The sequence below is a fragment of the Triturus cristatus genome, chromosome 1_1 (assembly GCF_964204655.1).
Source record: "Triturus cristatus chromosome 1_1, aTriCri1.1, whole genome shotgun sequence".
NCBI lineage: Eukaryota > Metazoa > Chordata > Amphibia > Caudata > Salamandridae > Triturus > Triturus cristatus.
This window is the reverse complement of record NC_140579.1, coordinates 34,882,916-34,907,606: the sequence shown is the minus strand read 5'-3', so window position 1 is coordinate 34,907,606 and position 24,691 is coordinate 34,882,916. Positions and strand designations below refer to the sequence as shown.

At 43.6% G+C, this 24,691-nt stretch overlaps 1 protein-coding gene and 1 gene segment (V, D, J or C); one reads left to right on the top strand and one right to left on the bottom strand.

The window, feature by feature from the left end:
• Window positions 1-24,691, top strand: part of LOC146869260 (uncharacterized) — a 110,986-nt gene that overhangs the window by 58,411 nt on the left and 27,884 nt on the right. The gene's annotated exons all lie outside the window — the stretch shown is intronic.
• LOC146869261 (T cell receptor alpha variable 13-1-like) overlaps window positions 1-24,691 on the bottom strand; it is a 73,750-nt gene that overhangs the window by 40,189 nt on the left and 8,870 nt on the right. The window contains 1 exon segment of the V gene segment in view: window positions 7,326-7,673. Within this exon segment, the coding sequence occupies window positions 7,326-7,673 (348 nt within the window).

Here is a 24,691-nt window from a genome sequence, read left to right as displayed (position 1 = left end):
GAGGATCATGCTACCCTGACCATGGCTGTTTATGAGTTTGTATGTCTTTTATTTCTTTTATGGAATGTTATGTGCGCCGTGTTCTGTGGATGTGACGTATTGCTTCTGGGGGATTCTAGGGAGGTGGTTGGAAGATCATGCTCTCCTGACCCTGGCTGTTTATGAATAAAATAACTTCAACAGGTTTCACATGACACCTTGTTATTACAGCTTCCTACCACAGGGAGATGTATAAACAAATACAGGCCCATGCCTAGCTCGCTGAACATGTCAAGGAGCCGTGAAGTCTGTCGATGCACCCTCGTTCGTGTCCTTGTCGCCAAGCTAGGCTGTCACTGGTCCCAGCACCGTAGGCCATCGTTTGCTCCTCTTGGAGATCACAGAAATCTCTGGTGTGCCAGAGGAAGGAAAACTGAACAATGGAGAGACTACTGCCATCAAGAGGAAGGAAGGATACAATGCAAATAAGCTGCAAATTATCTATATATCAAAATGTCAATGTTTTTATCATGCTATGCCTATTTGATTTCTAAAAATCAATAAAGATGTCTTGGAAAAATAAGAGGGATGAAGTGGCCAGTGAGAGTTCCCTGGCCTGAAGTCATGTTTCACAGGCTGTCACTGACATCACATTGTATTTAAAAAGCACCTAATTTACACGTAAGTGGTAACGGGTCACCGGTTGGTGTTAATTAGCAGATGCATCCGACCGCAGCCTCATGTAGGATTAGAGGAATAGTGCTTCGCCATCACAACTGTGATCTGGAATGGATAACCTTTTCGGTAGTGCAGCTGGGGACACAGCTTTGAAGGCATCTCTTCTTTAGGGCCCGGCTTTTGATGCAGAGTTCCCTGGAGTTTTTCCATTTCCGGTCTGCAATGCACAATATCATAGCCCGGACACGAAAAGTGTTGGAAAAGTGTAAAAATACCCCACACTGCACTGCAAAGTACTAGTGTGTGGTTGACATTACTTTTTCGGTCTGACCTTTTGATTTTGCTAACATACGTATAATATACTTCCTTGAAGGGGCTTCCAGCCAGCTCTCTTCATCCATTGGTCTGTTATGTTTTGCTGCTACCCACTACACCATACAGCATGGGGCAATGCGTCTACCTACTTCAGACACTGGTTAACTTTACTTGGAGTGACTGCATTTGCTCTTTCACAAGGAGCACATCCACACATAAGCTAGTTCTCTTCAGTGCCAGTGCTTTTGTTTTTAGGTCTCGCCTGAGACAGCGCTTTAGCGCTGCCCTGGCGAGACTTATAGTAAGCGAGTTTTGGAAGTGCAAACAGTGGCTTTTCAGGCCTCCAAATACAGTGCATGTGCGTCGGCCGGGCGCGCGCACCATTTGGAGGCCTGAAAGCACTCGTTTGCTTTCACTTTCGCGGGCCGCACGGCCGCTTTGATGTGATCGCGATTACTTTCACACACGCACATCTTATCTGCCCCATACCTTTTGCTTCTTCTGTCTCACCCTCGTACCCCTATCTGTTTTTTCTCCCGTCTCCCCCACCCCACTTCTTTATGTTTAAGCATTTCAATAGTGCTTCCTACTTTGGTTATGTTCCTATTACAATACCACCAAATGCAACTGACTGTATTCGATGTTGCTTTCCTCAACCCCCCATACCCTCCTTCTCAATTGCGGCGGTTGGTTTCGCTTCGCACTTGAGAGTTCAGCAAGTGGAGACGCTTCAATGCTTTCCAGGCAGAACACAAACTACAGCAAAAATCAAACAGATAGTATATAAAAGCTTTAATCTGATAAGATTTTAAAGCAAAAATGATTTTGAAAATTTGGGCCCACTACCCATGCAAAATGCGCTGTCTACCGGCAACTTATACTACATTTTCAGTTTTAGAGTCCTGTGTCGTATTTGCTTTCTGCACATTTTCTGTGGCACCACTGGGAAAGTCAGCTGTAATATATTACATTTGTGCACCGGCAGCGGACTGAAACTTCCCTATATGAACGTGAGGGAACGCTGCTGGAAACCCCCACCTGCATTCCAAGGATGCCAGCAGACAAACAACGCCTCGAGACCTGCCAGCAAGAACCGCTTCACAGTTAAGCCTACACTGCTTCTCGCATGATTGACTATCAGGGAAGGCCCTTAACTGGCACAGGATATCTCCAGGGAATAACTTACATTATTATGCTTGTTTCGACAAGTTTCCTTTCCCTGCAGTGTTTGTAGGGGCCTTGAGTAAATGTTCAGGACGTACGCAGCTAAGACAATAAAAGCAACGCCCCCTCCAATTTCCTTCCAGGCCGACCTGTGCTTTCTTCATCCGGACATTTCACCTCACGGGGGGCAAGGAGGTTTGTTTTACAAACCAGAGGCTTCTGTGATGATAGTAGGTCTCCTTAATTGTTCACTTTGTAAACCCAGCAGTCCTCCTGGGGAGATCAAAGCGGCCTTCGGATAAAGGGACCCCCCCTTGGGCCATCTGATAATGAGGAGCCCGGAGCCGCCCTCCTGGGGGCGCAGGCGCGCGTGCCGACACCTTGCTATCTAGCTGGTCCACCAGGGTCCCTTGCGACCCCCCCCCCCTCTCTCTGGGACATCAAACACCGGCCCGCAGCGCCAGCCCCATTCAGATGCAAATGTCACCTCATCATCAAAGAGGGGAGAATCCACAAATGGCATCCGGTGCTCTTCCGGGGAGGTCACAGGGCCCAGGCGTGCCTCTGCCCCGGGCCATGTGGTGACCTGTCTAAAGCACTGAAACAGCGACATGTCTCAGCTGGAGTACAAAACACAACATACCACAGACCAAAACCGGCACTCCGGTCGAATTCAACAAAGCTGGCAGGGCTCAACTTGACTCTGCCCTTTCATGGAAATCTAAGGCTGGGATTGCAGAGACATCAACAGATGTCCAGGTGAGGGCAGTGCTTACTGGCAAAGACAACTTTACCTGGCCTTTGGCCAACATGTATCGACGCCACACTACAGAACTGGAACTTTCAAGGAACAAACCTGTTTGCACTGCTGTTTCCATTAATTTTATATCTGGAATCTTAACGTATAATTTATAAAGTAAAGCAAAAGGATGCATACACCCCGCATGGAGAAGTGAAAGAGCTCTTCAAAATATGATGCAATGTGGCAATCCGCAGAAAATAAGATTTTACGTAAACTTGAAGTCTAACTTTTAGGACAAGTCAAAAGGTAAAGAGGCAATTGAACCTCATGTCACCCTCAGTCCTTCATTTTAATGAACAACAACATGTACAAACCCCACAGTACCTCCAACTGTGCGATGAAACAGCGCAAACCATACAAAATAAAATGTGACAACATGAACTGATGGCGAGTAACAGCCGCACTGCTGCCTCACTTTTGAATTTCCTACCTTTAGACCATCCTCTTTTATTGGGTTTTAGACCAGCTGATTGAAACCTTAGCTTCTTTCCGTTAATTATGCATATATTATCAACACAAAGAGCAGGAAAAACAAACATAAATTCATCGACAGAATGGAAAACACAGTCACCTAAGAGCAAAAACTAACAAGCATTTGCAATGCAATAGGTCTCGCATTTACGCGAGTTTCAGCTATTGACATTGCAAATAAAATGTCTTTTATTTTTGTTTTCGTTTTTAAAACATAAATAAAAGGCATTATCATTTACAATGCCAATAGCTTAAACTCGGGTAAATGCGAGACCTATTGCATTGCAAATGCTTGTTACTTCATAACTACTTTAGTGCTGTCTTTGTGTTTGGAACCTGATTTGATAGCCGAACACTTTTGAAGAGAGAACAGGACACATTCCAGCTTTATCAGATCCATTGTCTTTCTGAAGTGGCCCTGTGTATCTGACTGCTGCTATTTCACATCAGCTCATATGAACTCTTCCTTTGTTTCTTTGTTTCTTTCTCTTTTTTCTTTTCTTCTTTCTCTTTCTTTCTTTCTTCCTCCATTCCTTCTTGACTTATATCCTTCATTCCTGTTTTCTTTCTTTCTTTCTTTCTTTCTTTCTTTCTTTCTTGTTCCTCTTTCTTCCTGTCTTTCTTACCTTCATTCTTGTTTTCATTCTTACCTTCATTCTTGTTGTGTTTCTTTCTTTCTTTCTTCCTTCCAGCCTTCATTATCCTTGCCTTTTTCACTTGGTTTCTTTCTTTCATTCTCACTTCTTTCTTACCTTCTTCCTCTAAGGCAAGAGGCTGCCCGCCAATGCCAGACCAATTGGCTTTTTAGGTATGTGTTGCCAAGACCTTGCCATTTCATTAAAATTATGTGTATAACATAATTAGTTTGGGGGTTTTCAGCCAGACTTTATCGATTAGTTTGTGGTTACATAATTCACATTTTTCATCAACCCAAACCAGGATGCATCAAAGGGCACTGCCTCACCCCACTTCAGCCATTATCTGACTTTACTATGACTTATGGCATGCTGCTGCCTCACAAGGAGCACATCCACCCACAAAGTAGTTCCTTTCAATGCCAAGGAGTTCTATGGTAATGTTTGCTTTTTTGAGACCGAAACTAAATTTTTGCCTTAAGCCATTTTTTTAAGAAGATTAATTAGGGTCTGGCAGCCTCTTCAAAAATGAAGTGTTAGGAAAACCATGACAAAACAAAACAAGAATTGCCGAAGGACTGGCAGCCAATGCCAGACCTATTGGTTTTGGCAATGCTTGTTTATTTTCTAAACACAAACGCTTGCTTCCCTTGCTTTAGGGTCTGTCTTCAGTAGAAACAAAGAGTGGCTGTTGGTCTGATTTTGAAATGCCGCCATTGCTTGACTGAGCTGCAGTCACCCTTTTTTCACCACAGCGGCTCCTGCCATGAAGAAAGGATCCAATTAGGAGAAACTGCCACCAAACCGTAAATGTGGCTGGCTGAGTGCCTACCGGCTCGGAGGATGACTCTCCAGAGATATTTATCCTCACTTCTGATTGAACCCTGGTTAGATTGAGACTTATACCAGGGTAAGAGAATCTAGCCCCTGGATTGACGCCAGGCCCCGCGGAGTCCTTGCTTCAAGGCATTGATTGTGCCCAGGTGCATTGAGCACCAGCAGTCTAGCACAGAGGGACCTTCCCTGGAGGGCACCAGGGGTGAGCCAGAGAAAGAAAATAGTCCCCACTCAGAAACCTATCCCAAAAAGATTCAAGCAAAGCGAGCTTGACACTCGCTTGGAGGGTTTAGGTCATTACCATCCCACTCCAAACACCTCCCTCCCCGCGGAAATTATGGAAAAAAAACAAAAAAAAACGGTCAAATGGAGAATTTTGTGGAACGATTTTCAAAGAATTTTAGAAAATTCTTTCTAGACATTTCTGAATAGGTATTCATGAAATATCCAATTAAATGAAACTGACTGACCTTTGACTGGGTGTTGACAGATCATTCTCTGTAAAACATTCTTGATAAATTGAGTAGATTTATTTTAGAACACAATTTTCAAACAAACTGGCTAAGACTCCATTGGATTTTCCACAACGCATACTTCTGCTTCCTAAAATTTCTTTGGCCCTCTTTCCAACTCAATGTTTTATTACATCTTCTTCCTATCCTTGGCTCTTTTTTCCATCTTTCACTTTCTTCCCATCTTTCGCTTTGTTTGATCCTTCTGTCCTTCACCACATTTCTTTTTCTCTTCTAATTCCGTATTTACTTTTCTTTCTTCATCCCACTCCCTTTCTTTCTTCTCGCTCAATTAACATATCCCCTAATGTCTTCCCTGTTTGATTCCTTTATCTTTCCTTTTATTTAATTTTCTCTTTCTTTCTATTTAGAATCAATACATGTGAGGGAAGTCCCTGTGATGCAGACTGTCAGGATGCTGCTGGAAAACATCACTTCCAGTGTGGAGGGACACTGCCATGCTCTCTATCTCCTACACGTTTAGTGAGTCAGGCTCACACATTTTTTAATGTTGCCCCCATCACTGCATGATCTGTGATTTGACAAGCTACAGCTGATCAAAAGCAGGCAGCATTTCTTTGCACACAAAGTCCTACCCTGATGTAAGAATGGCCTGTGTGACTGGTGATCCGCAACCAGGCCCCAGCCTCCTATGAGTGTCAGAGACCCCAATGGATCTCAGGTAGAATAGACCCTAGATTTGTGCGGTTGACTTTCACATGCACCAACCCTGCTTTCCTTGAATGCAGCAGCGGCAACACATGGTGATGATTGCCACTCAACTTGCTTGATTCATTCGAGGACAATTCAGCCTGGCCTAGCGCTAACCTTCCAGCTGAAGCTTTGACAGGCTACAAAGGTGGACATGCCAACATATATAAGGAAAGCACAGAAGACGTTTCACTGCACTCTTGTATTTGGGCACAAAACTAGCATTACCAGCAGTTCCCAGTCACCGTCGCCCCATGATGCTTAAAGAAACATTTAGGGAAGGCAGCTCCCATGTTTATCACCTTCTGCCAGTACTGATCTGGTCTTTGGCTAACTGTGCATACTTCCAGTGATATAAAGTCAAACTACAAGTCCCAAAAGGCAAAAAGCTTGTGGCTAATAAGTGCAATCCTGACTGTGTTGCATGGTTGAGCGACTTAGCAGCTACACAGGACAGCGGCTTGCCTGTCTTGTCTTTAGTTGAGGAAACACTAAGGGCCATATTATCAAGAACAAGCGATAACATTATCGCCGCTTTAGCAACAGGAGCACTTAGCTCTAGGATAATTATCGCCGGCTAGCGTGGATTTTTATCGCTGCGATAGCATGCTATTAGCAACGCTTATCTCAAAAGCGATAAAAATCCTAGCGCTGCCTAACGTGAGATTATCGCTGGAAACCCAGCAATAATCTCACGAAATGTGGCGTTAGCTTGTTGATAGGGCCTCACAAACTTAGCCATGATATCCACCTTCCATAGGATATCATGGCTAAGTCAGTCCTGAAGCAGGCGTAAGGAAAGTAGCGATAACAGGGGTTATCGCTACTTTTCTTGCCGCTATGCTTCATAGCGTGGGGCTTGATGATAGGAGAAATGTCGTTTAGCGACATTTCTCCTGTCATGTTACGTCAGGAACGCCCACTTTGCATCTCATTAGAGATGCAGAGCTGGGCGTTAAGATTTTGTGCGCTATAGCAAGGTTTCACGTGTTAGCGTGACCTTGCTAATTAGGCGATAAAATTATCGCCGCTTTTCGGCCGAAAACGGCCGCAAAAGCGGCGATAATTTTCTATCGCCGCCTTCTAGATATGCCCCTAAGTTCTTTATCGCATTGCTGTTTGCATAGTTGTGTTTGGGGTTGGCCGTGATAGCAGAAGGTGAGGTTGGTTTAACCCTGTGGCATTTATTAGAGTACATGTCTTGCCTTGACTGCTACTTACGATTAATCTGCAGGGCGGTTCCCGTCCCGTTGAGTGTTTGGCCCCCGAAGAACTGCACCTTGCAATAGTAGCGCCCCGAGTCGCAGATGGTCAAGTCCCAGATGTGCAGAGAGACTATCTTGCTGTTGGTTGCCTTGTCCAGCCCCACATCCCTCTTTTTGACCCGGCCTGCAAAGATAGGAGAGTCTTCAGCGACGGCAAAGAGCTCTGGCCACTTGAAGAACTCGACTACAGCCAACATTTGTCCATCACTGGAGTGGAATGTGCAGTTCATCACCGCTGCTCCTCCCTCCTGAACCTCCAGGGTTTGGGGGTGCTGCTGAACCGACTGCTCTGGTGCTCTGGCTCCTGCTTGAAGGAGGAGATGAAACAGGTGTATAATTTCTACAGAGAATACCTTCCAGGGATAGTGGTAGAGTGGAAGAGAGTGGAATCAGAGACAAGGGAAATGTGGTAAGGAAAATACGCACAGTGGTAAGAGTTTCCTTGCATGATGAGATGGTAGCAAGAGGTTTGCTGAGTAATGGGGGAGTAAGGAGGGTAAACGGGCTAAGGACTGAGTAATGAGGTTAAAGGGAGCAAGAGCTGAGCAATGGGTTAGAGGGGGTAAGAACTTAATAATGAGGGTAGAGGGGTGGCAATTGAGTAGAGGGCGTAGAGGGAGTAAGAAGTGAGGAATATGGTGGAGGGGGTACAAATTGAGAAATTGAGTAGAGGGGGAAAGAACTGAGTAATGGAGTAGAGGTGGTAAGAACTGAGTAATGGGGGCAGAGGAGGGAAGAACTGAGTAATGGGTATAAAGGGGATAAGGAACAAGTTATGAAGGTAGAGGGAGGAAGAACTGATTGATAAGGGTAGAGGGGGTGAGACCTAAGTAATGAAGGTAAAGGAAGTAAGAACTAAGGGCGCAATTAGGAGATGGGTGAGCAGACCGCTAGCCCGCAGGGGCTGGCAATTGGATGAATGCCTCATTACAGTGTTACCAGCTGGCGGTGTTGCAACAGCATGTTTCAGCTTATAGAGAAAGCCTTAAGCACATGCTGTCGCAGTGCAGCACCACTTGCCCATCGGGCACACTGTAGCCATGCACCATGTCGTGCCTGGCACACAGTGCGTGCATGAAAATGCAGGCATACATGGGTACAATAAGTGCCCCCAGCTACAATTCCCAATGGGCTGAATCGACCTGGAGCTCTTTTTGTGGCCCCTTCCCTGCCTTTCCACTGACCTTTTCATAGCGGGGTCCCCGCCATGAAACGGTCAGCAGAAAGGCAGGTCATAATGGCCACGGTGTTACGGAGGAGGTGGCGGTCAGACTGCACACAATAGTATGGTAGTCCTAGGACCGCCATACTCATAATCAGTATCAGAAAAGCGGGGAACGCAATATACCCGTGGAAGCTTGGGCAGAACAAATAACAGGTAACTGTGCCTTCAAGGGATTCTGTTTAAAAAACTCAGTTGAATAATTCTAATCTTTTACTTGTTGGTCAAGTCCCAAATGGTGACTGACTATTGAGCAATCTAAGTAGCAATACATGTATTTGAAATAGAAATAATCTATGATAGACAGTTGCACAACACAGGAATGTATTTTTCAAACTGTAAACAATTTTAATGTGAACAAACCAAGAGCGGATACATAAAGTTATAACAAAACACCATGATAGTGGGTATTGAATGCTTATACAGAAAAAACCTTCAAATCAAGAGTAGGAAAATGAATTTGAAACCAGCTGAAAAAAAAATCCTAAATGTAAAAGAGTGGCATGGAATTATGTGAGTTTGTCGACGTTTCGGTCTTTCTTGGCAAATGTATCTGTCAGACCATCTTCAGGACGAAGAGTAGGTTGCTAAAATAGACCCTTATGTCTAGTCAAGTGCTCAATTTGTATTAAAAAGGTCACAACTCGAGCAATTCCACGTCAAAGACACCGGCAAGACCTAACAAATAGGCTGAGATAGATACCCACATGATGTCACATAATGTGGACGCAATCCTGAACCACTCGAGTAATTACAGACTCCGGATCGAAGTACAGAGAGCTACTTATACCAAACCAGGATTGCGTCCACATTATGTGACATCATGTGGATATCAAGCCCAGCCTATTTGTTAGGCGAATGCCGGTGTCTTTGACCTGGAATTGCTCTTGAGTTGTGACTTTTTTGATACAAATTGAGCATTTGACTAGACATAAGGGTCTATTTTAACAACCTTCTCTTCGTTCTGAAGATGGTTTGACGGATACATTTGCCAAGAAAGACCGAAACGTCGACAAACTCATCTAATTCCATGGCACTCTTTTACGTAAAGGAATTGTTTTCTGCTGGTTTCAGATTCATTTTCCTATGTTATATTATTTGGAATAGATGTACACACTCTTGATTTGAAGGTTTTTTCAGTATAAACATTCAATACCCTCTATCATATTGTTTTGTTATAAGCTTATGTACCCCCTCTCGATTTGTTCACATTAAAATTGTTTACAGTTTGAAAAATACATTCCCGTGTTGTGCAACTGTCTATCATAGATTATTTATATTTCAAATACATGTATTGATACTTAGATTGCTCAATAGTCAGTCACCATTTGGGACTTGACCAACAAGTAAAAGATGTGAATTATTCAACTGAGTGTTTTAAACAGAATCCCTTGAAGGGACAGTTGCATGTTATACACACAATCAGGCCCTCGGTAATGGGTAGAGGGGATTAGAACTAAGTGATGGGCTAGAGAGGGTAAACTGAGTGATGTGATAAAGGAGGTAATGCTATTTGGACAAAATATCGATGAAACCCACACCATTGACTACCCCACACTTAGTTGCCGATGCACACATAGCGTAGGACAGGAACTAACTGATCAGCAATGGAAGTTAGCCCTGTCACAAGTCCAGCAGTTGTTAAGAAATTCATGCTTTTAGTATACACAGTTTAACTATGTACATTGTACTTATTTAGCACTACAGTGGCTCAACGTCATGTTTCCTAAGACATCGCCTGATTACCTCCAATGCCAGAACCTTGAGGCCGATTTCTACCACATGACATGGGCTTTCCCAGCGATTGCGAAGTACTGAACATATATAAGATTAGCATGGTGGAAATTACTGGCAAATCTCTGGCAGTTGAACCGTTTATGTGCTTGCTGTATTGAACAGCAAGCACCAAAAAGAATAAGCATGCAGTGCAGTTTATGGACCTAGCATACATCCTGGCCAAGAGAGAATTACCAATGGTCTGGAAATCCCCCTTCACACCACGGGTGACTGTCTGTAAATGCGATCTCACCAAGTGGGTGATTTCAAAGAACGCAACATTGATTTCCTAGAAAATAAAGGATCTAAAGGGTCCCCCCCATAGATGCTTGGGACACATACATAGGGTCACAAGCAAAGAGGTCAGACGAGAAGCTGCCTTGACCCTCCCCTCTCCCCTGATACTCCCCATGGTCCAATGACTATGCGGAAGACAGGCGCGCAGAGAGGGGAAAAGAATGGGAGGGGTCATGGTAGGCCACGGCACCATACAATCTGGCCACTAACACAACACATGCGAAATGCCCCACTAATTGACCCCACCCACACAGAACTACATAGCTGCACACAGTTTCACACACAAGGTTGGGCCCCATTGGCCAAATTGAAGTTTAATGACAAATGGGGTCTCACTGACACTTGTAAGTCCGTAGAGATAAAAGTGTTATTTGATGTAATCCATTAGTGATGGCGACTATCTCTTTATCAATAAGATGTCAAACAAAAAAAAAATCCACCTGAAAAAAAGAACTAAGTAATGGGTAGAGGGGGTAAGAACTGAGTGATGGGGCAGAGAGATTAAGCGCTAAGTATACCTTAATGAGGCTAGAGGAAGTAAGGATTGAGTAGTAGAGCAGAGGGAGTAAGAACTGAGTGATGTGGTAGAGAGGATTAGAACTGAGTAAAGGGGTAGAGGAGGTAAGAAGCGAGTAAGAGTAAAGGGAGTAAGAACTGAGTAATGAGATAGAGGGCTAAGAACTGAGTAATGAGGTTAAAGGGAGTAAGAGCTAAGTAATGGGCTAGAGGTGGTAAGAAGTGAGTGATGGGTTGGAAGTGGACGCCATCACCTCCATGGACTACATCCTCATCGGAGACCTGAACATCCACCTCGACAACCGGAGGGACCCCGACTCCACCACCCTCCTCGACAACCTCGCCAACCTCGGACTGAAGCAGCTCGTCACCACCCCCACCCACAAAGCCGGGCACACCCTCGACCCCATCTTTGCAGGAGGGACAAACATCCATTTCAGCCACACCACGCAGCCCCTCTGGACAGACCACCACTGCGTACACTTCACATTCAACACCACCACCGCACCCAAACCCACCCTGCGCCTGCCCCAAAGGAACTGTAGCAAGATCACAGAGGAACTCCTCAACGCCACCCTCCTCCACGACCCCCCTCCGGCACAACCAACGCCAACTCCGCAACGAAAGAATTACACAACTGGATCTCCAGCTGTGCTGACACGCTCGCACCCCTATGCCACCCCGTCAATTAACGCTCCCTGAAAGCAGCCTGGTTCACCACTGACCTCCAAGAAGCCAGGTGCTCCTGCAGACGCCTCGAGAAACTCTGGCGGAACAAGAAAACCACCGAAGACCAGAACAACTATAGGAATGTCATGAATGAATACCACCAGAGCATAAGAGCCACCAAGAAGACCTTCATCAAAAACAAAATCCACTCCAACGCAGGTAACGCAAAAGAACTCTTCAACGTCATACAGCAGTTCACCAAACCCCCCAGTGAAGCCACGGACGTCCCTCCATCCCAGGACCGTTGCAACGAGCTCAGCTCCTACTTCCACATGAAAATCAAGGCCCTCTACGACAACTTCAGCGAACAGACTCCTGACACCACCACCCTCACCACCACCGACAATCGGCCGATCATCACCAACTGGAAACCTGCTACCACTGAAGACACCTCCACGACCATGAAGAACACCCACTCAGGAGCTCCCACGGACCCCTGCCCACTGCATATCTACCACAGACCCTCTGCCACCATAGCTACAGAATTAGGCTGGACCATCAACACTTCCATCGAATCCGGCATCTTTCCCGCCGACTGGAAGCGGGCAGAAGTCAAGCCTCTCCTCAAGAAACCCTCGGTCAACCCAACGGACCTGAAAAATTACCAGCCCATCTCTCTCCCCAATCCTTAGCAGCCAGAGTCACCGAGAGATTCATCCACGCCCAGCTGACCACCTTCACCGAAGAGAACGGCATCCTTGACTTCTCCCAGCACAGAGACCGCCTTCCTTGCTGCCACCGATGACATTCTCATGCTACTCAACCAGGGCCACACTGCGGACCCTCATCCTACTAGACCTCTCCGCAGCCTTCAACGCCGTCGCACACCACACTCTCGCGGCCAGACTCCACGATGCCGGAATACGAGGAACTGCCCTCGACTGGATCTGCTCCTTTCTCCCCCCGCAGAACCCAAAGGATCAGACTGCCTCCCTTCCTCTCCGAACCTACAGAGATCAACTGTGGAGTACCTCAAGGATCCTCGCTCAGCCCCACGCTTTTCAACAGCTACCTGGCCCCCCTCGTCACCATAGACAGCATGGGCTCAGCATAGTATCTTTCGCCGACGACACCCAGCTCATCCTCTCTCTCACGAAGAACCCTGAAGACAACAGACTCAGATTCAAAGAAGAAATGAAAGACGTCACAACCTGGATGAGCGACAGCTGCTTAAAGCTGAAGTCGTAGAAGACCGAGGTCCTCATCCTTGGACTCTCCTCCTTGGCATGGAACAGCTCCTGGTGGCCCCCTGCTCTTGGAAACCCACCCACGCAGATGGACCACGCCCAGAACCGCGGCATCATCCTAGACTCCTCCCTCACCATGACCCGCCAGATCAACACGATCACCTAGACCTGCTTCAACTCCCTCTGCTCCCCATCGAGAAGTGAGTAACCTTGAAGCTACTCACCCACACCTAGAAATCCCTCCACAACATCGGACCCAAATACCTCAACAAAAGAGTCTCCTTCCACGTACCCAAGAGGAACCTCCGCTCCACCGACCTCGTCCTGGACCCCAGGCATCTGCAGAATCAGAGCAGGTGGAAGAGCCTTCTCCTTCGTTGCAGCAAAGACCTGGAACGAGCTTCCAGTCAACATCAGACGCTCCCTCACTCTGAACATTTTCAGGAAGAGACTCAAGACCTCGCTCTTCGACTGACCCCCCCAGCGCCTTGAGACCCTCACGGGTGAGTGGCTCATTTTATAATGTAGGTAGAGATATTATGAACTGAGTAGTCAGATAGAGGGAATAAGAACTGAGTAGTGGTCCTAGAGGAGGTAAATGGAGTAATAACTGAGTAATAGAGTATGAGGGGTAAGAACTAAGTGATGGGATAGAGGGGTAAAAACTTAATAAGGGTATAGGGAGTAAGAACTTATAAATGGGGCAAAGGGCAATAACTGAGTAATGGGATAGAGGATGTAAGAAGTAAGTGAAAATGTAGCGAAGTAAGATCTAAGTAATATGGCTAGATAGGTAAGAACTAAGGGCCTAATTCAAAAAGGTAAACTTATACTTTGGGGCAAATTTATAATTTTTGCAATTCACAAACTAATTTTACGGGCAGTACCTTTACTACTGCGGAGTAGTGGTTACTGGAGTAGAGGAAGTAAGAACTGAATACCGGGGATAGAGGGAGTAAGAACTGAGTAATGGGACAAAAAGGAGTAAGAAATGAGTAACGGGGTAGACCCTCTACCCCATTACTCATTTCTTACTCCTTTTTGTAAGTACTGAGTAATGGGTTAGAGGAGGTAAGAACTGAGCAATAAGAGTAAAGGATGTAAGAACCTAGTAATGGAATAGCAGAGATAAAAACTGAGAAAGAGGGGTAGAGGAGATTAAAACTGGGTAGAGAAAATAACAGCAGAGGCTTGTTTTGCAGTTTTACATCTTGCAAACTCGACACAAAGGTATTGGAGCCCTTTACATGATGAACATCAGTTACATTACACAAGTTTACATTCATTTTTGTTTTTTAGTCATGGGGAGATGAAGAGGGTTTATCCATAATGCCAAGATGGTGAGCTGATTCTGGCAATGAAGATTCATTACTAGAATCGCGCTCTGGTAATGATTCGGCACGTGGATGGGTTGTTAGGTTTGTAGGGGGTATTAGCGTGCTACTTTAATTTAGTAGTAATTCAATAATCATTATTTTTTAATTGAAAAGTAATCATTACATTGTTTATGAATTTTGTAAGTTGGTTGAAGGTGTTTATATTTTTTTAATATAAATATACTTTATGTACAGTAATAATGTCTCTATTAAGAGTTTTATATTTTTTCTAAATTAATAGTGTTATTCAAATACGTAATGTGTTTGAAGTGAAGTGTTTACCAACTGTTAAACCCCTCCGAAGTTCAACGCATTCCCTACTGTTGCTTAGACTGGAGTGGGAACAGTAAACCTTACCCTTTCAAAGTCAAACGTTTTCCTTAATGTGGCACAGACTGCAGTGGGAATAGTAAATTTAACCCCTCCAAAGTCCAACACTTTCCCTCCTGCTGCACAGACTGAAGTGGGAATAGTGAATGTGATCAATTAGAAGACCAACGCTTACCCTACTGTTGAGCAGACTGGAGTAGGAATAGTAAATTTAACCCCTCTGAAGTCCAACGTGTTCCCTACTGTTGCGCTGTTTGAGTGGGATTAATATATTTTAACCCTCCGTAGTCCTATACTTTCTCTTCTGTTGCATAAACTAGAGTGGGAATAGTATATCTATTATTCATAGACTCCAATGCATTTCCTAATAGTGGTTAGATACTTTTATTATTAATATTTGTTTATAATTTTATAGTGTTCATTAATATTTTTGTTTGTTTTTAAATGATTATAATATTTTTTGTAAATACCTTTTTTTAATTAATTTTATTTGGCAGTTTATTCAATGTTTTGAAAAAAATTGTTAATATTTGCTATGTTTCATATATATATATATTCACTTAAAAAACCATAGGTTTCACACATGTTATAGTTAGCTGGACATTTCACTCGTAAAAAACCAATGAAATTCCCCCGTTATAGTTAGTGCAGGCAACTATAACTCACGCGACCGCAATCCTCTGCTGATTTAGACACTTATTTACCCATGTCTTCTTCCATTAATCTTTAGCTATACATATATTACAAATATTTATTTTTCAGAAAGACACATATGTCATCAGTGATGTAATATCTGATGTCATCAGCAGAGGATTGCGGTCGCGTGAGTTATAGTTGCCTGCACTAACTATAACGGGGGAATTTCATTGGTTTTTTACGAGTGAAATGTCCAGCTAACTATAACATGTGTGAAACCTATGGTTTTTTAAGTGAATTTGCAAGGTTTTTTAAATGCTAATTCGTAACTATAACATGTGTGAAACCTAGGGTTTTTTCAGTGAATTTGTACGGTTTTTTAAATGCTAAGTTATGTATCTATTAAATTATTTTTTTTCAGGTTTCTTCACCGTGTGCGCACCGTGCGCGCACGGTGCACTTTGCTGCACCGTGCGCGCGCTGTGGGCACTCGGTGCGCTACGCGCACCGAGCACCCACAGTGCGCAGTACGTGGCGTGCGCGCACGGTGCACGCACCCCGCGATTTATCGAAAAAAAAAAAATCGTTGTTTTCTCCCTTGGGGGTCCTTCTGTGACCCCCTGACCAAGGTTAGGGGATCAGGAACTGTCCACCCTGCCACCTTTTCACGTTCTCCACCTTTGTTTTTCACCCCCTCAGACTGCGAGAGACAAAATGGCGGCCGACACTACCTGGTTTCGACCGATTCTAATGTTTACTGACATCTAACAACCAATCAGAATTGCGCTTGCGCACGGCAGGGTGCGCGCACAGTGCGTGCACGGTGCACGCGTATAGATATTGATATGGTTTTAAATGCTATTTTCTCAGGAAATACTGAACAGATTTACACGAGACCTTCAAAAGGCACTTCCTTGACCTTATGGCTACCTCTCTGCCAAATTTCACGTAATTCTGTTCAGCCGTTCGGGCTGTACCTTCGACTAAAGGTCCTATGGAAAAATGCATGGGGAAAATGCGTTTTGGGACCCCCCCTTTTTCTCGGCCCCGCTTGACGAATCACCCCGAGACTTTCAGGGTAGGAGCTGAACGGAGCGCCCCATTTGTTTTGAAAATTTCGCGAGGATTCGTCAACCGGCGCCAAAGTTAATCAAAATAGAATTTTGAGATTTCCTATGGAAACTAGGTTGTAACTATAACTATCTACTGGCGACCGCCAGTAGATAATATATATATATATATATACATACATATATATATATATATCAAACCCAAAGCATTTCTCCTATGCTTGAAAGCGCACTCGACTGCAGGCATAATCTACACAAAACTGGCAATTTGTCTCCAGATTACATTTATTTTCGCCTTACGGATTTCAGAGCCACAAGCCCCTTGTTCACAGGCCATTCCCAAGTCTTGAACGTTGAAATTCAAACCTGTCCCCATTCATTACAAGCAATTTATAGCCCCCTGGCGGGCCTTCCCAATGGAATATATATAATTTGATTTTTATAGTACGACATTTAAAGAATTATAATAAAATTATATAAAGTGAAATATGTAAAATATGTATTTTTAATAATTGTTTTACATTATTTGTGTATATATATATATATATATCTATATAGATATATATATATATCTATATATATAAAAACGCAGAATTGCCCAAATGGGGAGCCGCACACTTTCAGAATCACACCACTGTCGCAGGCGGCGGTGATAGCAGCAGGTACCACACGTTCCAATCGCCATACGCGTTTCGAGCTGTTTGAAGCTCTTGTTCACTGGCATGTGAGAGGCAGAAAACAGGTTGCAGAGAACATTCACTTTATTTATTAGAGTCAAGTGGCCCCCGTCCTGCCACTCAATATTATAAAAAAAAAACTTGTAAGTAGGAAGGCTGTAGGTTCACTGTCGCTGGACAACGCCAATGTCTCCACGAGTGAGGCAAAAGAACACAGGAGTCTATGGCTACATTTTGGACTATCATGACCAGCATGCCTTTTTGATACGCCCACTGGGGCGGGACTCTAATAAATAAAGTGAATGTTCTCTGACATTGACTATGTGTCCAAAGACAAAGGTCAAATGTCAGACTCTGGGTCTGATAACGAGTCGTCGAGCCCATTTTGGAGGTACAGTGGTGGTCTGGGACCTCCACACCAGTGGTCAGACTGCCGTATTACAAGTACGACAGTCAGACCATTTTGGGACCACCGTCAGGGAACTCCATTCCCTGGTGGTGGTGCGATGGTCTGGGGCAGCAATATGCTTGGCAGTGCCGCATCGGCACTGACAAGCATTTTCTGGTTTTTCCCACGGGCAGCCTTTTCATGGCGGGGAGCCCGCCATGAAAAGGAGGGCGGTGGGGAAGCAAAGGGGGCCCTACAGGGCCCCCTGTTGCCCCTGTACACTGGGATGCACACATGGGGAGAGGAGTTGGCCTAATGGCTAGGGCGGTCGACCACAAATCTGGGGAACTGGGTTCGAGTCGTGGCAATGACGCTGATCATCCTGTGATTCTGGGCAAATCACTTAATCTCCCCGTGCCTAACAAAAATGAATGTGTGTCCTCATGTAACGTAACTGGTGCTATGTAAAGGGTTCTGATACCCGATTCGGGTCAAGTTCGCGCTATATAAAACTCTGAAAAAAAATAAAAAATGGTGTGCCCCATGTGTGCATTCTTGCCCAGTTCCTGCATGGCATGGACTAAACAGTCCATGCCGTGCAGGAACTTGCATTAGCATTCCCATGGGAACGTCAAATGATCGCCCACCAGACCAGAAGAAAACTCCTAATCTGGCAGGCGGGCAGTGACGCGGGAGTGGGGCGATGGCGTGCCATCCTGTTCCTGCACTGCCAAAGTTGTACTCAGCCCCTCTGTTTTCTGACAAATTACTATGTATTCTTTTCACACGGATATTGATGTTTACCTTTCTCTCTGCTTGAAGCTTTTTAGGATTTTGGCAACTGAATTATAAACTATGGGGCTTATTTACAAGCTCCTTGCGCCACTTTTGCGTCACTTTTCCCATGTTAAAAGTGACGCAAAAGTGGCGCAAGGGGCTTGTAAATCTGCCCCTATGTGTCTATCTCGATTGACATACACGAGGTGTTAAAAGAAAGGCTACAGGATGTCTTTTTTCAAAACAAAATGAAAATACTTGTAATTAAACTGTGCAAATATTTCAAAATATATCACTGCTTAGAAAACAGAAAAGAAAAAACATTTTGTACTGTTGCAAGGGATGGAAACAAAGGTTTTAACATGATTAATACAAATCAAAACACTTTACTCTGAGATGCACAAATATACATTCAGGCTGAAACCCCACACATCATCTATCTTTGAGCCTTATATAGTTGTATCAGTTAGACTGCATGTCTCTGCACATTTGGTGGCCATTTCAATTAACAATGTTGCTGTCTGTAGATGACAGTGCACGACTACACCATGCTTTAATGATATATTTGCAAGAGTGTGCTCCAAAATGCCTCACCGGCTACAAACTACGCCCTTACCAAGCTCATGCTAAAATGGCGTAACTCCTTTGCCATGCTGTTCTTTGTGTGATTCTTGCATTTTTCACAATCCCTGTGACTTCAGTGATTTCACATTGATAGTAGCACACTTACTCTGAAAATTGTTCCAGCACCACTGCATTCAGTTGTCTGTCCTTGGAGCAGAACCTCGGGCAGATCCTCAGATACCCTGATTCACAAAAGTATAGGTACACGCTTTTTCAGTAAGTTTACAGGTGCGGAGGTTCCGAGGTAAGGGCAGAGAATCCTGGAAAAAAAAAAAATAGGACAGGCCTATCTTTTGATGTGCGGAGTTCTACTCCCTGATTGCAGAGCCTCCGCACTCATAAACCTACTATTAAAATGCAGTTTTGTGAATACTGAAAAGCATAAACTTACACAACCTGTAAGCTTACGTTTGTGAATCAGTCCCTCTGCTCGGAGCCTGGGCTGAACACAGAAAACTGTCCTAAAGCGGTCTGACCACTTTGGCAGATGCACAGGCAGATTTGCTTAGGCATAGCTCACCCCACAGTCAGAATGGACAGGTATGAGGTTCAGTCCACATCATGTGGTCATCTGTAGACTTCCAGGTTGTGCTCAGCTGAGGACTGTCATGAATTCTCTGACACTGCACTGTCTCCCATGGGATCCACTTGTAACAGGCTAGATGATGCATGGCCTCTTCCCCCTTTCTAGTACATAATTTGTAAGTCTTGCAATGCCAGGTAAGAAGTAGAGAAAGAGGAAGATAAAAGAGAGAGAGAAAAACAATGAGCACAAAAGACAAAAAAACGGAAAAACACAGAAAAAAAACTATAGAATAAGAGACTATTGTGACAGAGAAAAAGAAAAATATATATATATATATCTCCCAGACAGTGACAGTGACCAACACTTCACGGTCACAAACGAGGTGCACACTGGTGAAGTAAAGTTTATAAATGTATTCGCCACACGACTACTACACCGAACAGATGCGTTTCGGCTTCACGCCTTCCTCAATGTCCGTGGGGTAAACAAAAATCTCCATATTTAAAACATGATTGCTAGTAAACACAAAGAAAGGAAGCACTTCATTCAGATAAACAAAGGTAAAAACGTAATTTTCCACAGAATCTCTGTGTCGGGCATCTTTGAATGGTTCAGATGTGCCTATATTGCCTATAAATTATTATTCATTTCTAAGCATTACTCTACAATTAATGACTGATACATGATTCTATACATATCTGAATTCTCTAATTCATTGAATTCATTTGTCTGGGATATATATATATATATATATATATATATATATATATATATATATATATATATATATATATATATATATATATATATATATATATATATATATATATAGATATACACATATATATATATATATATATACACATATATAGTGACCAACACTTTACGGTCACAAACAAGGCGCACACTGGAGAAGTAAAGTTTATAAAGTTTAAAAATATATATAGAGAGAAAGAGAGATACGAGGAAACTTGAGACAAGAAATTCAACACAAAGAAACTAAAATTCATTTTTTTTTATTCCTGATAAACATTTGAATTTGTACAGGTACTTCGATTAGAAATGTCATAGACATTATTACAAACTATGCTTTCTTTTATTTGGAAGGCAAAGAAATCAAGACTTACAGGACAAGAACAGTGGTATGAAGAAGTGGGAGAAGAGAGGAGTGCAGTGCACCGAGAGACGCTTTCTCTTTTCCTTCTAACCCTGCTTCTGCCCATCCTGGTGTAATTTTGGTTTAGTTTTTTAAACCATGCAGTCTTATTTGAGCTACATGTTTTCTCATGCAATAGTGGCAGAGAAATTTCGAAAGGCTCTCTCTTTCCACGGTGTTTAGAATTGCCTTCTCATAGTCAATGAAGTTGACATAGAGGAGTGAGTTCCATTCTACCGATTGCTCAATGATGATGCGCTGTGTTGCAATCTGGTCTGTGCAGGATCTATTTTTTGCAGAATCTAGCTTGCTGGTCTCGCAACAGAACGTCAACTTGTTCCTTCATTCTGTTCAGTATGACTCTGTTGAACATTGCCTGGGGTTGATATAAAAGTTATCCCTCTGTAGTTTGTGCAGTAACTCAGGTCACCTTTCTTGGGAAACTTAACAAGATATCCCTCCATCCAGACTGATGGCACCATATTCTCAATCGAGATCCTTTCAATCATGGCGTGGAGAATGTCTACTGATGTTTCAGTGTCTGCCTACTGTGCCTCTGCAGGAATGTTGTCAGGTCCTGCTACCTTCCCATTTCTCAGATGTTTGATGGCTTGCTGTATTTCTTCCTTGGTTGGTCTGCTGCAGTCTACTGGCAAGTCCTTGGCAGCTGGCTGTATGTCTGGTAGAGACTGCGGCACGGGCTGGTTCAGCAGTTCTTTAAAGCACTCCTCCCATCTTTGTTGTTGGCCTTTGCTGCCCGTGATGGTCTTCATAGCTTTGTCTTTAACAGGTCTTTCTGGCTTACTGTGTCTGCCGGAGAGTTTCCTTGTTATGTTGTAGCGTTCTTTCAAGTTTCCATGGGTTGTTGCTTCCTGGTCTTCTGTGGCAAGATCATCGATGAATCTTCGCTTCTCTGCTCCTAAGCTTTTCTTTGCTTCCTTGTTGGTTTTGGTGTATTTGCGTTGAGCTTTTACTTTTCAGCTCTTGTTTGGCTGGTGTTAACTACAGCTTTCTTTTCCTTTTTTCTCTTGGATTTTTCAGAGAGTCTCAGTGGTGATCCATTCTTTATGCTGGTGTTTCTTGGGACCCTGTATCTCCTGGCAGGTTGATGTCACTGTTTCAGAGATCTTCTCTCACTGACATTCTACTGGGTCTCTGTCATCCTACAGTTCGTGCAGGAGTTTAAACTTGTTACTAAGGGCGACTAAGCTTTCACTCCGTTTCAACGCATGTTTGAGGAGGGTGGTGTTATATCACTGGCGTTGGTTTGTTGGTTCCATCCATGCTTTCTTATGCTTTAGCTTTATCCTGGTCTTTACAAGGTGATGGTCTGACGCCATGTCCGCTCCTCTCATCACTCTCACATCCTGCAGGGACCTCTGGAGCTTCTTGGAAATGCGGACATTGTCGATCTCATTCTCTGTTGAATGGCCTGGTGACACCCACATTGCTTTGTGTATTCTTTTGTGTATGAATACACCACTGCCTATCATCAGACTGTTCATGGCACAGAGATCTGCAAGCCTTTAACCATTCTCATTCATATCACCAAGGCTATGGTTGCCCATGACTTCTTCAGACCCCGTGTTGTCGCTTTCAATGTTGGAATTGAGGTCTCCCATCAGTATGTTTTAAAGAACACAGGACGCTTCCAAGTAAATGAATAGTTGATTTAATGAAGCATATGGAATAAAACCCCCAGGTACATCTCCTCAGCTCCACAGCCAAGCCTCACTGAGCAAACCACAATCTAGAATCCTCAGTGGAGCTGCGTTGCTAGGAGACTGCAGGTGACATACAAGAATATCTCAAAGGTTCCTTTACATAGAATATAACACATCTCCCTTTTTCCAATTGACAATTAAAAAAACTACTTTTTTTTTTAAACAACATGAAAAACTCACAATATACAAACGAGTGAATTTTACTAGTTTGAACACAGCAATATTCACCCACATAAATAATCATCCAATTTCATGGGTTTTCGTTTAACACGCTCACTCAAAGCCCTTTTGGGAACGCTCTCTGTTTTGATGCATTTTGAATTCTTCTCCAACCATAAATTCTTTTCTACCTCATTGCACTTTGAAATTCTTCTCTTATTCCACCACTTACCATCGGATAACTCCACTAAATTCCCTTTCACGTTTATTACTTCCTTCGGTTCAGAAAACTTTGACCCTCCTTTCTTTACCATGTTATCAGAACAAGATCTTACAACATCTCCCTTTCCGATATCCAGTGCAGCACTACATATCTTGTCATTATGTCTCTTCTGATACGCATCCTGATACTTTTCCACTTTAGCACGCATCTCAGAAATCTTTACATTTTTTTCACCACATCTTTTCATCCATGCAGGTACTGACACTGTGCTAGGAACTCTTCCCTTGAGCAATCTAAATGGAGTTTCCCCTGTCACCGAATGAGGAGTGGTTCTATAATTCCAAAGCACATTCTTCACTTCAATTTTCCAATTCTTATTTGTTGATATACACAACTGAATACAACCCCCCAACACTCGGTTGAAGCGTTCCACTAATCCATTTCCCCTGGGATGATATACAGGAGTCCTCAAATGTCTTATCCCCATCCTACCAAGATAATTACCAAACTCTTCTGACGTAAACTGGGTCCCATTGTCCGAGATTATCTCCGCAGGACAACCCTCTCTCCTGAACACTTCGTCACAAAATGCAATTACATTGCTAGATTTAACTTCCCTAACGAATGCCACTTCTGGCCATTTAGAATAATAATCCATCATAACGATGGCAAATCTTTCAGACATAGGAAGACAATCAAATGGACCACAAATATCAATACCTAACCTTTCCCATGGTCCTTCTGGTAACTTGGTAGGAGTTATTGGAGTTTCCTTCAGAACATGTGATTTGTCACTGCACGTACATGAGATGCATTCTCTAACAAACCTCTCGATGTCTCTGTCCATGCCTGGCCACCAAAAATCCATCCTAGCCTTCCTTTTTACAGCTGACATGCCCCCATGACCTTCGTGCAATAAATCCATTAGTCTTGCTCTCAATGAAGATGGAACAACTAGTTTATCACACCTTCTCACAATACCATCGACGACTGACAATTCCTCCCACACATCCTTGTAACACTTCACTGACTCATCCAACTTCCAGCCAAAGGACGTAGGTAACCGCTTCACTACCTCAACCATAATTGTATCAGATTCTATAATTCCAAAGCACATTCTTCACTTCAATTTTCCAATTCTTATTTGTTGATATACACAACTGAATACAACCCCCCAACACTCGGTTGAAGCGTTCCACTAATCCATTTCCCCTGGGATGATATACAGGAGTCCTCAAATGTCTTATCCCCATCCTACCAAGATAATTACCAAACTCTTCTGACGTAAATTGGGTCCCATTGTCCGAGATTATCTCCGCAGGACAACCCTCTCTCCTGAACACTTCGTCACAAAATGCAATTACATTGCTAGATTTAACTTCCCTAACGAATGCCACTTCTGGCCATTTAGAATAATAATCCATCATAACGATGGCAAATCTTTCAGACATAGGAAGACAATCAAATGGACCACAAATATCAATACCTAACCTTTCCCATGGTCCTTCTGGTAACTTGGTAGGAGTTATTGGAGTTTCCTTCAGAACATGTGATTTGTCACTGCACGTACATGAGATGCATTCTCTAACAAACCTCTCGATGTCTCTGTCCATGCCTGGCCACCAAAAATCCATCCTAGCCTTCCTTTTTACAGCTGACATGCCCCCATGACCTTCGTGCAATAAATCCATTAGTCTTGCTCTCAATGAAGATGGAACAACTAGTTTATCACACCTTCTCACAATACCATCGACGACTGACAATTCCTCCCACACATCCTTGTAACACTTCACTGATTCATCCAACTTCCAGCCAAAGGACGTAGGTAACCGCTTCACTACCTCAACCATAATTGTATCAGAAGCAATAGCATCCAGCCATTCCTGCTTGGTGATAGCTTGACACACTTCCTCAATGTTAGCTACCATC